This window comes from Mytilus californianus, unplaced genomic scaffold (genome assembly GCF_021869535.1).
Source record: "Mytilus californianus isolate M0D057914Y unplaced genomic scaffold, xbMytCali1.0.p SCAF_7, whole genome shotgun sequence".
NCBI lineage: Eukaryota > Metazoa > Mollusca > Bivalvia > Mytilida > Mytilidae > Mytilus > Mytilus californianus.
Window position 1 is genome coordinate 82,657,876 of NW_026262723.1, and position 16,312 is coordinate 82,674,187.

General features: G+C 32.1%; 1 protein-coding gene across 8 annotated transcripts in view; it reads right to left on the reverse strand.

The window, feature by feature from the left end:
• Positions 1 to 16,312, reverse strand: part of LOC127709319 (uncharacterized) — a 143,684-nt gene that overhangs the window by 117,752 nt on the left and 9,620 nt on the right. For 3 of the 8 annotated variants that reach the window (XM_052214789.1, XM_052214788.1, XM_052214781.1), the window contains exon 2: positions 15,983 to 16,174. In XM_052214789.1, the coding sequence (XP_052070749.1) occupies positions 15,983 to 16,174 (192 nt within the window). Of the gene's footprint in view, positions 1 to 14,585; positions 14,712 to 14,851; positions 14,991 to 15,556; positions 15,667 to 15,982; positions 16,175 to 16,312 lie in introns of those variants that run through there. The other 5 variants (XM_052214785.1, XR_007985592.1, XM_052214784.1 and 2 more) reach the window with 5 other exon arrangements.

A 16,312-nucleotide genomic window follows, 5' to 3' on the forward strand; every position in this document is an offset into this window, starting at 1 on the left:
ACCGCCCCAGTCAGATTCAAGGTACGAGTCTAAAAGGGAAGCTTTACATGTGGTTTGTTTAAATCTCTAGTTCATGCGGATATATTAATGGGACCCAGTCATAAAAGTTTGGACGAAGAACATCATCAATGTACCTGATCTAGCTTCTTGATCGTCTTGTTTTTACAAGTGTCTGCAGGAAATCCGACTCATATGAAAATAAGAAAAGATCGGCACGAAAAGACCCACAGCTAGTGTCATAGGAATGCCGACAACCCGTTGGAAAATCTTACCACAAAATTCAATAAATATTTTGGCACTTAGTAAATCCAGCATACTGATTACTTGTTTTTCCGTGTAGCATGTTTTATCCTCGGGTTCCTTTAAAAAAAGCCCGAATTGTATCCCCAAAAAAAGTATGAAATCAAGGTTTTATCTTTTTAAAATAATCTATGTTAGCATCAGTACATTTAATGCTAGCTTACTTGACCTGTTTATTTTGTGTTCAAAATTAAATAATAATGGATTCTGTATATTTTTTTTTAATAATGATATATTATTAAATGCATATTATCATCCATGGATCACACCAACAAGATTATATAGCAGGTTCTAAATAGTCATCGCTATCGACATTTTCTTTGTTTGAATTTCTTTCTGCTACTTCTGCCGCTGCGTAATGTACTTCCACGCCCGGAATAGTATGGTAGTGCTGTTCAGGTACTAGATAATCTTGGTAATCAACAGTGTCTTCTGATGTATCCATTTTCCTTTCGTCACAAATTTGTTCTCATTTGTGACACGTTATCTGACAGTTCTTTATATGCTGAATCATGTACCTCTTCGTCAGTATCTTCGATTCCGGTGTAATTTGAAAATTCTGTACGAGGTAGCCTTTCATTAACTTTCTTTAACTTTTCTTGATAAATGCGAATTCTGTAAATGTATGTTTGTAGTAAGCCATTGCTGCCTTTATATGGATTAATTTCCTCAAATAACTGATGAGTTAAGTGAAAAAAGATATGGTATTTTTATTTAGCCAAAAGAGTTACACCTTGAAATAAGAAAAGATGAAATGAAAAAGAAAAATCTAACTACACTCACTAGAAGGTTGTGATACCTAAACGTGAAAAAACTATCGTTTAAATGACACACCACATTGTATACTGGACTACATATGATATAGGAAAAAGATTGAACGTTCGTAAGATTTCTCAAATATTTAATCCAAGTGGCATAATTTTTCATAGATAAACTTAACATACTTACTTTTTGAATGCTTTAATACTGATTAAAACTATAATAAATATCAGGATAATTACAAACAGAATGACTACTACTACAACTACAATAAAAGACACATTTTACTTCATAACAGCTATAAATGTCATAAATGAAATAACTTCAAAATGGAAACACATTTTCTTATTCTTAGGAATTGTTTCTAGTTGTAATGACAAAATACTTCGATTTTTAATATATTCTAAGATGCAGTAGGACTTCATATTTCTGCTTTTCAGATAGTCAATTTTCCAATTGACAAACATGATGCTCTAAACCGATATAGATCAACAACGAAAAAAAAGTGTATCATCATTAATATAAAACAATGAATTACTGTAAGCAAGTAAACACCACTGATATTGTAACAGTATTCATAATCTTAAACGAACTTTTTATTTATGAAATAGATGCAGTGAGAACACACATACATGAGAGTGTTAACGGTGTGTTAACGTTTCTCCAACATTTGATTTTTTAAGAATTACAGGTAAATAATTTCTTGTTTGATAAATATGTTTATTCAAGTTTAAGGACACATGATGAGGTATCAATCACATTTTAATTTGCTATAAAAAACACTCTAAGGTAAATTCAAAAAGAAGGAAGTTCATAGAAACTGACAAAATCAAACGTTAGATTTTACTAACCAAAGGAAAAGAACTGTCATATTCCTGACTTGGTACATACATTTTCCGAAGAAAGTGGTGGGTTTCACCCGGTTTTACAGCTAGCTAAACCTTCCACTTGTATGAATCTAGGTAATATTTCCGTTATATTGACAAAATAGTGTGAGCAACCCAAACGTATATAATAGGTTAATGTAACGATAAGTGGGATCCAGCATCAAAAATTGTGTAACATATACAACACAACTGACCAAAAAAAATCCAAACAAACATAAAAATAAATTTAACAAAGACACCAACAAAAAAGTTTAGTAGTTTATAGTACATACAGTATGTAGTATAAACTTTCTCGATTAAGCAAAAGATAAAGAAAAGGCTAAACAAAATAAATACAACACTATAAATACCTCTTGTGTCCGAATCGCACATCTACACCAGGAACGTCCACCGTCAAAAACCCGATAGCTGGATGCATACATATCGAGTGACGTCAAGAGTCGTACAACCAAAAGGAACATAAAAGCACAAAGAAATGTGGTATGCTTGCCAATGAGACAACGCTCCACAAGAGACCAAATGACACAGAAATTTACAACTTTAGGTCACCGTACGGCCTTAGCAATGAGTAAAACCCACACCGCTATAAAAGACCCCGAAATGATTAATGTAAAACAATTCAAACGAGAAAACTAACGGCCTGATTTATGTACACAATAATGAACGAAAAACAAATATGATATACAGCAACAAACGACAACCACTGAATTAAATGCTCTTGACTTGAGACAGGCACATACAGAATTTACAGGGTTAAACTAGTATGTTGGGGCCAACCCTCCCTTAACCTGGGACAGTGGTGCAACGGCACAACACTAGAACAAACGTTATGAAACAATAAACGATAAACAAAAATGAGAAACAGTAATACACAAATCTAAGAAACAGCAATAAACAAATATGAAAACAGCAATAAACAAATATGAGAAACAGCAATAAACATCAACCACTGAATTACAGGCTGCTAACTTGGGACAGGCACATATAGAACGTGGCGGGGTTAAACTAGTTTGAAGACGCCAACCCTCCCCCTAACCTGGGACAGTGGTGTAACAGTACAATATAAGAACGAGATAAAAAAAAATTGAAAAGGGCTTAACTCATAAGATGGATACAAAGCAGAAATACACTTAACAAAAACATAAAGCGGACGTGGCATTGTACTTATACATCACCACAACAAAAAGACACTAAGTACATATATGAGAGTACTCGCAGTTACTGACAGCCAGTTCAAAGCCAATAACAACTAATAAAAAAAGCATTGCATGCATCTAAAACTAAAATATCAATCAGTATACATCCAACATCCAATGGATTTAGTATAAAGACGTCATCAACAGTCAAAGAAAAACACGACCTTGTGCAATGCCAAGATACAGGAATCGACAGATTGTAGAGCAATAAATGTGCATATGTATACAACAATAATATTTAGTTTGATTTTAATTAACTGATAACAAAATCAATATTAATTAAAAAAAAAAAAAAAAAAAATATTCAAGGATCTAATGACAGTGTTGAATTGGTAGCCTTTTCGAATAAGTTTATTTAAAGGATCGATAAGTTTACCGGGATCGTTTTTAAATTTCCGGGCTCGGAAAACAACATCTCCGTAAAAATGAGGATGTGCTATCCCGTTTGAAATAAGTTTTCTACAGATACAACCAAACTTCAAAACCAAATCTTTATATCTATGGAAGAATTTAGCAAAGGTTTTAAGTAATTTGTGGTAACGAAATCCATGACTTAATAACTTACCAGTAATACATAGATTACGCCAATTGAAATCGAAAACGTCACAACAAACACGGTCATAGCGAATGAGTTGTACTATATAAATACCGTAAGATGGTGCCAAAGGTACATCACCGTCCAAAAAAGGAAAATTAACAATAGGGAAAAAAAATTGTCCCTTTTGTCGTAAATTTTAGTGTAGAGTTTCCCGTGTAAAACTGAAAGATCTAAATCTGGGAAAGGACAGTTATTAGCGTTTAAATTTGATTTATCTAAAGTAAGTTCCTTAAGGTAAATTTCGATAGTATATTTAGAAAATTATTGATTATATAGCGAAAAAATATCATCAAGATAACGGTAAGTGTTGTTGAATTTTTAAATTAAATGCAAGTTAGATGGGACTTTACTGAGTTTGGTTATAAACTGTGATTCATAACAGTACAAGAACAAGTCTGCTATTAAAGGGGCGCATCTGGTGCCCATAGGAATACCTACAACCTGTCGATAAACTTTATTGCCGAAACCTACATACAAATTATCAGGGTGAAAATTAACAGCTTCAATCATATCATAACACCTCCAGTAAGTATATCTAGCATATTTACCTTTCTCATCAGTGAAGAAGGCTTTAAATGAGTTGCAGAAAATATATTTGCATTCAGATTTACCAAACGACCATTTAATTAAATAAGAAAACTTTTGTTGATAAGATTGTGTGAAAGTGTAGTGTAAAGAGTTGAATAGTCAAAATTGTCAACAGAATCAAAAGGACCATCAAAAGCACGTAATTTATCTAAAACATCCAAAGATTTTTTACTCTCCAAAAAAATTTAATTTCACTATTCTCATATGTTTTAATACAAAAGTTAAGTTCTTTGATAGCAGTTAAGGAGCTAGTTAAAAGCAATGAAATATAAGAACACTCACTAGAAAACGAGATGAAACGACATTTTATTGTTTTTTTTTGTAGTCTAGGAAAGTGGAGCGCACGGACTTGATCGTAGAAGAATTTAAAATTTCATTCTTAATAATGTCCGTGTAGTATTTACGGCATACCACCACCACATTGTTGGCTGCTTTGTCGGCCGGTACAAATACAAAACGCTTTGCGAGTAGTTGAAGTTTGTTTCTTATTCTAGAAATTGGCGTACTTTGTACGCTTTTATTTATTCTAAATTATTTTCAAAATGTGATATTTGAATATCCACAACATTCATATATTTATTTGAATAAGAATCTAGAGATTTTTTATCAGATCTTTCCAGTTTACAACAATATTTTCAATACGATGAAAGAGCGTCTTTTGTGACCTGACGACACTGTTTTCAACCTATTTTAGATGGAGGACGATATTTTGGTACTTTTTTCAAAAAGTTTTTAACCTCTCGGTCTTGAACGATATTGATGTTCCCCGTAATAACATGGCAATATGGATCATATCTAAAATTCGACGATGCACAGTCTCAAGTTAGAGGAGTATTATTTTCTACACTGACGTCTGATGTTACTGGCGTATAATTAAGAATTTAACTTCTGCTGGGTTTTTGTATGTATACGAAATAATAGGTGGTTCTGTGTTATCAAAATAGGGAGGTATAAAGTTTTGAATGGCAGGGACATTAAATATACTCGATAAATTGATGAAATCAATATCTCTATTAATATATTTAATTGGGAGAAAATGCCATTAATGATCTTCAAGTTTATCTTTACGCGGGGACAGCCTATGGTGGCAAAAAGCTGTAATTATACGCAAATATTCATAGAGTGGGCTGAAGAACGAGATATTGTCACACTCCTTGAAAATATCATGAAATTTTAATTGTTATTTGATCCAATAACATAATAATTGATGCCTACCATTGTTTTTAAATATAGATATGCGATCATCAAGTATATTTTTTATACGATGTTTAATTCGTCGATTTCGATTGATACGTTTGTCATGAGACCTATTATAACGTTGTCTTTTATCAACAATATTCGTGATATCAACCGAAGAAATTTTAGATATGCGCCCGTGTGCCATTATATTGTCATTTAGACCCAGGGGATATGCTGTCTGCAGTCGTTTAATCAAAGACATTTCGATAATTTTACGGGAATCATGAAATTTTTCATACGATTGCCCTTGTTGTTTCTGGATCGTTTCGAGTGGTTCGAAACTTATAGATTTAATATTGTGATTGTGTTTACCTAAATTGTGGTTAATTATACTTTTGAATTTCTAAAGTTTTCGGAAGCGGTATAGATGTTGCTGTGTTCGTTTAAAAAATTCCAGTCCTGTTTTTCCTACATAATGTATACCACACTTTGGCTTTGTTCAAGTACCAGATAAAAGAGGCTTTGAGTTTTTCATGTAATGTCACAGGAAAAGGAAAGTGAAAAATCTCTCCCGTTCACTGTTGACCTAACAGTATTATAAGAAGATAATCTAGAGTAGGTTAATCATTTTCTGGCATTGCACTGGAATATTTGTGGATATCCACGTGCATTTTTATTTAACAATCTGGCTGCAGCGGCATTGCCACCTTTGACACAATTGTAAAAAGTGCTAAATAAAGAAGGGGAATTTCGATTGACGGCGGTTTTTTTTATATTTGAAATGCGGTTTTTTGAACACGTGCAAATTCTTGAAGGAGTGGTGTATTTTATTTTCTTGCCATTTCGTAAAATCATGATTAATTAAGGGTAATGAGAAAATTAAATGAGGCCGAAAGTCATAACATTGAAAAAGGATTACAATTATAACGGAATATATAAACAATTTATAAAGCAGTCGAAGAATTCTTATAAAAACTATATTGAACAACCTTACAGAATTACGTTTGTAAAATAAAACAGACTTATAACAAACACTGGTCCGAAAAAACAGTTATATCGTAGTACTTTTATTAAAGACAGAAAAAGAAAATTTATAAAATCACACCTGCTCTATCCAAAAAAGAGTTTTACAGTGTAGTGTACTACTATTGGGACAAATTATATCAAAACTATAGAAAAGTCTTTAGGCTGCCACTTAAAGCAATTACAATTTTATGTAAAGGGGTGTATAATACAGTTTGACAGCTTTAGATCTAGACATACTAATTATTGACCATTTCAAACTGGACCAGATCACTACTTTACCTACATGTAAAAATTACTCCAAATTGTTTATACATGTAACCTCCACACATACTATTTTATGTATACAATATAGATACATAAATTTGGAAGGTGTAAGAAAAGAATGTACGCAAGTTATACACTGTCCTCACTAGGGACTGTATTTGAAGACAACGAAAATCAAAGGACGATAACGGTCCCGGGACTTAATACAAGACAAATACATAATGATATAAAAATTCTTAGTAAAACCATAGAAGGGGCTGGGATAAAATACAGTAAAAGAAATAGAACATTAATAAAATGGAATATGTAACAGCTCTCTCACAAGCAATAAAACCTAACTGTGAGTCTATATAAACATTCTGTGAGCAAATACGTATAGGAACAATGTCCAAAATATAATGAAACTCAGAGGAATACTATCAGGACAGTCTCTTGTATCAGTTGCAAGTCTGATGGTGATAATAAGCAAACATTTTATAAAATTTCTAAAATATAAATGAAACAAAACGTTTTGAAAGTTGACTTTGTATATATTTTATTTTTATTTACTTTAATATCAAATCGAGTGGACAGCCCTTATTCGACTATAATCGGACATGTGTGGTGGTTCCTGTGACAGGCAGGAAAATGAAAGTTAACTGTTACGTTGATTGTATTTATTTGGGGGAAAAGGGGGGTATTTATTGAAATTAATTTTAAGTTACCTCAAAGTGTATATATTGTTGGCACGTCATTGTTTGTTATATCATTTTTTTTTCTTCAGGAGACGGGTTTATAAAAGTTTTTTCATACTTGTTTCCAAATCCCATATTTGACAGCTATGTAAAGTTAAGCATTGAATTAAATAAAAATGTACATGGATATATTTATACTGAACACCGTTTTTCTTCAAATATAAAATTGCTGGAATGATTATGCCTTTTTTATTTTTCAAGTCAATGGTTTGTTTTCCTTTATTGTTTGTGATTCTCATTTTTAATAAACAAATTAGTTAATGGTGGTTGGTAAAGTTAACTGTTGGAACCAATACACCAGTCTTTTTTTTATAAACTGCAAAATTAAATTGAAAGTAAATGTGAAAATGTAGTGATATTCACAATTTTTACAACGTTTGATATGTGAGTGTGGTCTCTTTTCTTTGATATTTTGTTATATTTTGTATTCAAAGAATGAATGGATGATTTTTCCTTCATAATTCTTAGGGAATTATATTTGATACACAAGAAACAACTTACTAGATGTAGGAACTAAAATGTAAGGAAGAAATCTTTTGCTTGATGTCGAGTCATTGATTGTATTTCCTTTTTCTAAAATATATAAGTAATGCTATACTCACATTATACCGTAGATTTTTATACATAAACACACAGGAAATACATTGAAATAAGATATGAAAAAGTACTCTTTTTCCCCCGTTTATGACAGTACCAAATGCGACGTTTGTGCTATATTTGTTTGCTTCAATTTGTACGATATTGGTAAATGTAAATGGTATACATATAATTGTTTTCAAACAACATTTTCCGAAACTGACTTCATGAAGTCCCTTATCAAATGGCAAAATCAAAAGCTCAAACACAGATACCACAGATACAGTTAAGTCTACCTAATATCTTGACATACATCTAGAAATTGACACTCATGATCGGCTATAACAAAACTTTACGACAAAAGAGATGATACTAGATTCTCTATTGTGAACTTTCCATTTCTATGCAGCGATATTCCAGTAGCGCCTTAATATGATTATATTGATGTAAACATACATATGCATATGGAGTATATATCTCCCTGTTGATACAATATTCGAGAGCTTGCATTTCCTTTCATGATTTTCACGATAGAGTATTGCTGCTTAAAAGGAAGCTACTGAACCAAGTGCTATAAGTGGTAAGGTTGAAGTCATCCCTTCTAAACGCATCACGTTTCGGTTGACTGTTATAGATTATCTGTGTCACATATGACCACGGATATGTTCCTTTGTCGTCACCTCAATTTCGTCCTCTTTTCCTAGATTGTAACATGACTGAAAGACACATCACTGGATTGGTACTTGCATGAACAATACGACAGATGTCACATAAAGAGCAGGAACTGTAAACCCTTCAGGGCCAACTGAGATCATCTCCTGTTTGATGGGGTTCGTGTGGCTCAGTCTTAGTGTTATATGAAGTGTATTGTTGGCTTGTTCATCTATTCGTCGTTTTACGTGACTTATTTGCAGTTCTTATTTTGCGGATCATTTTTGCTGTGTTTAGTTTTTTTCTTTTATCTTTGGGCAAAATGAAAAATAGGTAACAATCATCATTAAAAGACAACAACTCCTTTATGGAGTCAGCTGACAATTTCCGCTATGTTGACTTATTTATAGATCCTGGACTGCTAATCATTGTTGCTTTTTAAACTTTCTCTTTATCTTTTATAGTTTTCTAGATACAAGCAAAAACAAACAAATATTTTTTAAAGTATCTATCTATCTGTTAATTATACTTTTCGTGATAATTTGCAAAAGTTAAACGAAATAGTAAAAATTGATATTTGTGGACAAAACGTCCTTTAAGGAGTTTCCTGACAAATTTGACAACTGGAGTAAATCTTGACATTCTGTCTTATTTTCCCTCCGTCAGATTTCCTTTATTTTTGAGTTGTTATTTCAAAATAATAGACAATATTTACATTCTATCGCTATTTTCTATTTTCAGCCTTGGCTTGGCGATCATGTTGGTTGGAAAGTGGGATCATCATCTGACAAAAAGAGATACCCCAAGAATGATTGTGGTCAAGTGCGGTTTCAACTGGTCAAGTAGTTTCAGAGAAGAAGATTTTTTTCAAAGTAAACAGACGACGGACGATGACGACGACGACGGACGCCAAGTGATGAGAAAAACTCACTTGGCCCTTTAGGTCATTTGAGCGAAAAATAAAAACCGCCATTAGAATCATTTTCTTTAATAACTATTTCATGAAAATTCTCCCCATATCTTTATTTCCAATTGATGACGAGTTCATTTCTTACGTTTTGTAGTTGAAATGAGCGTATCCCAATGCTTGAGGAATATAATTCTTAGTTTTTAAACAGTTAAAAAGCTTCTATTCATCAAATTATTACCCATCGAGGTATAACGTGTCTTCATAATTATTTGACAAAGTATTTCTGGCTTCAAAAGTATTACTGAAATACACCTTTTATTATTGCTAACTATTCATGTTACTTGTTCGTGATATTTTTGACATAATATGCTACGTCATGATAAATAGTCAATACGTTTGCAACTTGTATCAACAAAGTATTTGCAATCAACTGATACATTTTGTCCGGTAGATTTCAGTTCATTTGTAATTGTGCTTAAAAACGTATAACAAAATACCGAACTCCAAGGCAAATTCAAAAAGCAAGCTGAGCTTGATATTCACTCCTGTAAATTTGATGTTAGACGAGTTTTTTGTTTTAAAGCCCTTTTTGGTTTTGTGTCTTCGAACGTTTTTGTTGTTTTCATTTGTTTATATCCTCATTGAATTAATGAAGATTAGTTAAGAAACGGGTGTTGTGTGCATCAAAATATTATATTTTTTTTCTAGCAGGAATAAATATTTAAAGTGAGAATATAAACTTTATTGAATTATAGTTTTTGTTCATCTCCCAATGTCTCTCCAATTTCAAATGTAATATGGTGTGATAAAAAAAGAATGACATTACAATGGTATTAAGTTATTTAAACCACTACACATATGATATAGATTATTATATGTACGTAAATACAATATGCTTGCACGACTGTGAATTGCTCAACGGTCCTTCTTTATTAACTCGAATGAATTAGGGTTTAAGTCACAGGACAAGTAATCACAGGAATGTACATATACATAATTAGAATTTATTTTCCGAGTGGTTTTAGAGAAGACATTCTTTATATAATTTTTTTGGTAAAGCAAAAGCATATCAACTGCTCGTTTGCTACATTATTCTAAATACAACACAATTTATCAATTCTTAGGTTAAATAGCTTAAATGTGTGCCATTTCCTTTGACTTGATGGATCGATTCTTGAAATCCTTTATTCATGATATCATTTCATGGTTGTATTTAAATTGTAAATTGATGATTTCACGAGAAAAGAATACTTTTATTTTTATCATTTTTTAAGAATTCGAAAGAACAGGTAATAAATCAGATCTGCAGTCTTTACAAATGAACAATATAAACAAAACAATATAACGCTATATGTCTCAGAAAATGTTGGCTTACAATTTCAAACAACGACACAAAATATAAAAAGTAGAACTAAACACTTACGATCTCCTGAACATAGGAATGGAAACTGAGATGTACAATTTTCCACAATAAAATATTTCGATTCCGCGTTTGACACGGCAAGACAAAATTCTTTTCCTGTAAGTTTTCCTGTAATATAAGATGTAATTATAATAACCTAATGTACCCTTGTCATGAGAGGACGTGAGCCAGCAGTTGCGCAGGATCTGAATATAGTTTATGCAGTCAGGATTCTACTTTGTCAAAGAGGGACGAAAGATACCAGAGGGACAGTCAAACTCATTGATCGAAAACAAACTGACAACGCCATGGCCAAAAATAAAAAGACAAACAGACAAATAATAGTACAGATGACACAACATAGAAAACTAAAGACTAAGCAACACGAACCCCACCAAAAACTGGGGGTGATCTCAGGTGCTCCGGAAGGGTAAGCAGATCCTGCTCCATATGTGGCACCCGTCGTGTTGCTTATGTTATTACAAATCCGCTAAATAGTCTAATTCGGTAAGTCACATTCGTGAAAAGGGAAGGGTATTGTAGTTACGACATAAGGAACATATCCGATATCATCTGTGAAACGGTTATTCCATAACGGTCAACCAACTCGTGATGGCGTCCGTAAAATTTACGAAGGGATGATTTCAACTTCACCATTTGGAACTCTTGGCTTAATAGCTTCCTTGTGAGCAGCAATCCTCTATCAAGGAAATCATGATAGGAAACACAAGCCCGGGAACATCGTATCAATTGGGAGATATATACTCCGTATGCAGGCGCTGCTGGAATGTTGCTACATAGAAATGGAAAGTTCACAATTGGGAAGCTGAAATCATCTCTTTTGTCGTAAAGTTTTGTTTTCAACCGACCTTCATTGTCAATTTCTAGATGTAAATTATTCCCCCATTACGCCACCTAATTTTTATAATCGTAAAAATGAAAGCCATTATAGTGATGATGCGCTGTCAATTTAGCTCTTGAAAACAGATAAATTCATCTACATAGTATCATTACAATCCTTATATGCCTGTTGTATTTTAATAGACAAATGTTTATTCTAGCTATTAAGCTTCATTTAATGTACTTTTATGCATTTTAGGCAAACTTAAAACTATTTTCTGATCGGTTGTCAGGGGGAATTTTCGAAAGTTCAAAATATTAAAAAAAAATTCTAATTGAATATTTCTTGGAAGGGCAGACTAAAAATAAACAGAGGTTGAAGACTAATTACCCTAGATAACAAACACAAAAAATGAAGTTTTTTGAAAGTTATACATTTTGAAGATCCACTTGAAAAGTCTGTCGTCAAGTACTTTAAGTAAATATTTGTTATTCGAACATACCTACTCTGTTGTTATGACTCATTAGAAAGGTATTTCACTTGACCCGTATATTCCATTTTTTAGTACTGGAATTTTTTAATGTTAGTATATCAACCTAGAGCCTAAATAAATAAAAATAATATAATCTGAAGCGAGATGATGTGTCAAATATTTTCTTTAATACGTTTTCAAGACAGAATAGCCAACTCAAACACGCCTGAACATAAAAAAGTATACTCGACTTTCTCCTTTCGCTGAAATTATTGCCCATTTTGGGGGTTTTCCACCAAGAAAAACTGTCGGCGGGGGGGGGGGGGGATGGGTGGGGGGGGGGGGGGCAGAGATGCAAATTAATGCTTTGAAAAGTTCAATCTATTATCTTTCTTTGGAATTTTCGGCGGAATTTATGCATATGCAGAAAAAAGATCCACATGTTATTGCGCAGACCACAATCGACTGTTTTGTGAAAATTTGCCTATAATTCAAAAGTTTACAAATATCTTGAAGCTCCATGACATTATTTAAGTAAAACACATACATAAGACGCATAAAATCCTAAAGAAAGCACATTCATTAAACTTTTAAAGCCCATCGAAACAGGTGTAAATAGTTCAAATTTACCAACTTGGCCTTTTTTACCTTCTCTAACAAAGAGTTCCATTTCTTTTGTTTAATTTCAACTGGGTTTCCACCTGTAAGAGTAGCCGAGATGTTTTTTTACTTTTACTTTTTTTTTAAAACTTGTAATATATAATAATTATTAGCATTCCTGTCTTATACTGAACAATCTAATCTAAATTTGTTAGGTTTCTTTTTATTTATCACAAATAAAGTTTATGTTTAAAAAATAATGAAATATAAAGTAAAGATATGTTTCTGATACACATTCTGAATAACATTGGCATTACCTCAACTACAATCAACATTTAAAATACCACAATAGATTAATCTGAGTAAAGCATTTTTTGTTGTATGGAAATTAATGGCAACACCACCAAACATTGAAAAATACTTGACAGAAAAAAACCCATGATTGTTTTGAATAGTTCAATCAAATCAGATTTAAAGGAATAAGTTTTATATACCAGCACGAGGGGATCAATCTCACCAAGTGCTTTAAGTAATATTACCAATTTCACTTAACTGCCCAGAGTGAATCCGTAAACATGTGATATAACGAACAGACAAAAAAAAATCGCAAATAATGTATCTGACGATAATATGCAAATCAAGACAAAAGATATATAACAAAGTTACTATTAACCACGGTATGTGACCTAAAAATCGGAGTCCAATAAGATTTGCCTGCTTTAGCCTCGTTTCCTATTGTATTTCTTTTATACAGTACGGAACATCCATGTTTCAAACAAAACTCTTGATATTCATACCATGACTTGGGTATCAACTCAGCTGCAATAACTATTATAAAAGTATCAGACGCACATTCAATGAATTAATAATCAGCCAACTTAAGACAAATAAACTCGTTTTTATATATTCATTATCAACCCCGTGCAAATGATGATATGATGATGTAATTAAAATTAATAGTTTTTAAGACGGAAACAGGAAAGTATCATGCCTTCAAAAGTCTATTGCTTACAGTACACTGATTTTACAGATATTTTACTCATTTTGATTGAAGACCATTGTAAATGTTGCGCTTATTCATGCACACAAATGAAATGACGACACATCTATTAGGGAATTGTTACTTTTACATGTTATTTTACTTATGATAGTATCTTGCTTGCTATGTTTTGTAAATGGAAAAAAAACACACAATATAAATTCGTCGCGTATGAAGTTCTTTTTTGGAAAAACCTTCATCAGGATCTCTCAAAACCAAATATTTGATGACCAAAGCTGCTTTCATACCTGCTTACACGAGGAGCTATATGGCAAAAGGGGCATACAAAATATTGCCAAATTCAATTAAATTCAACCTTGCTTAAGGGAGTTGGAACCTTAGTTTCCTAATAATTTCGACATATATAAACTGGGAAGAAAAGTAAAAAATCATGTCAGTACCGAAGTGCGATAATATCACAAGCAGTAGAATCGCTGCGTCCGAACGATTTTTTGGATTGACTTTCATCAGAAACATTCACAAAAATTTGAAAGCCTATACTTATTAAATATTTGAATACGTCAGACCTATATTACCACGGGTAAATATTAAAAAAAACTTACATGACGTATTTTTACATCCAAATAAATATGTTGCATTGCAGTCACGGATCAAATACTTGCTTTTGTCTTTGGTTGTTGTTAGACACTCTTTTTCTACATACGCTTTTGTTGACTCTATGTTTAAATCTGCAAATAAAAAAAGTATTGCTATTAAAGAACAAATATTAATTTCTTTTCAATTATGTTGTGGATTTTCAGTGTCAAGTAAAATTGATAAAAATTAAAAAAAGTAAGACAAAAATATCAACAATAATATTAATGTTTACCTTCAACAAATGTAAACACCAGAGCTGACCGACCGGAACTACAAGGAATGTAGCTGGCATTGCTACATTTTGTTCTGCAGTCATTTATGTCACCTATGTTAATTTCAGGTTTATAAGTAAGGCAGTAGCATCTAGAGCTCTGAAAAGTACAGATTAATATTAATATATACTATGGAGAAGACAAAACTTCTCTCAATGTCTAAATTTAAAAGCTCAAAAGCATTACGATTCTTTGTGAAAGAAAGCCATAGATCAATGGATAACAGATAACACTTTTAAAGTGTTAAAGAAAATAATTTTTCACAAAAACGAAAGAAGTTATAATGTCAAATTGACTACAGATTTACGATTTATCCAAAAGTAATCTGCATATTTTTTCTCATATTTTAAACAGTGATTAATTTTCATTTCAAATGTACTTCTTTACTAGCTATCCATGATTTGAAAATTATTTTTCTTAAATTTAAGCAATGAAACGACATATAAGTTGATTAAATATGGTTCCAATATTCACTAGATAAAATAATTGTATTAAGGAACTGTCACTTATAATGCCAGACGTGGTTGCAAGTTTACCAGATTGGTCAATAATAAATAAAAAGGATAACAGGAATCAATCAAATACTGTACAGCACAACATATCCTTATCTGTTCATACTCGCATACACATTTTTACCTTCTTGCGTTTGCAATTGAAAAAAATACCTTAATTATAAAGTAGGTAGTAGATGCATCATCAGAACAATGTCTTAAACAATCTTCAGTCGTTTTTACACTTATCCCAGAATCCATAGGTGCAAGACTTCTGCCACATCCTGTCAATTAAAGCATTAAAGTCATTCAACTGGTTTCTTACTATGTTTTATCTCAAACTGCCATTGCAAAAAAAAAAACATACTCGTACGGGAACAAAAAAATCAGATGTGGAAGTAACAGAGGGAGTGCTTCTGATATTTTAATTACACATCTTCATTTGTAGAGAAAATTTGATAAGGCAATGAAACTACTAAACCAAATGTTCTTTTATTTGAACTCAAATGTTCAATTTTTCCGGTTTTTAAAACTAATTTTTGTGTTCAGCATTTTTTTTTTATAATAATCACTACTAATTAAATCAGATACGGAACATACCTATAAACGCAGCCCATTTTGTGTATTTAATTACTGTTCCTGTCCAAGCCTTTTCTGCTTTCTTATAATCCATGTAATTCGATGATTCATTAGATATGACAGTGGTGTTTATCTTTTCTATCACTGGAAGAGAGCACACATCGGAACTCGTTGCCCAGCTACTTTCTGGGAATCCGATGAAGACTGAACATCCTAGCAACAAAACATAAAAATATAATGTTCTATTACACCAAAATGACATGTATTTGAATAACCAAAACATTTACCTACTTAAGGAGTTAGTTCAGATTCCAGTGAATACGATTTCACATTTGCTGTTTTTTAAATTAC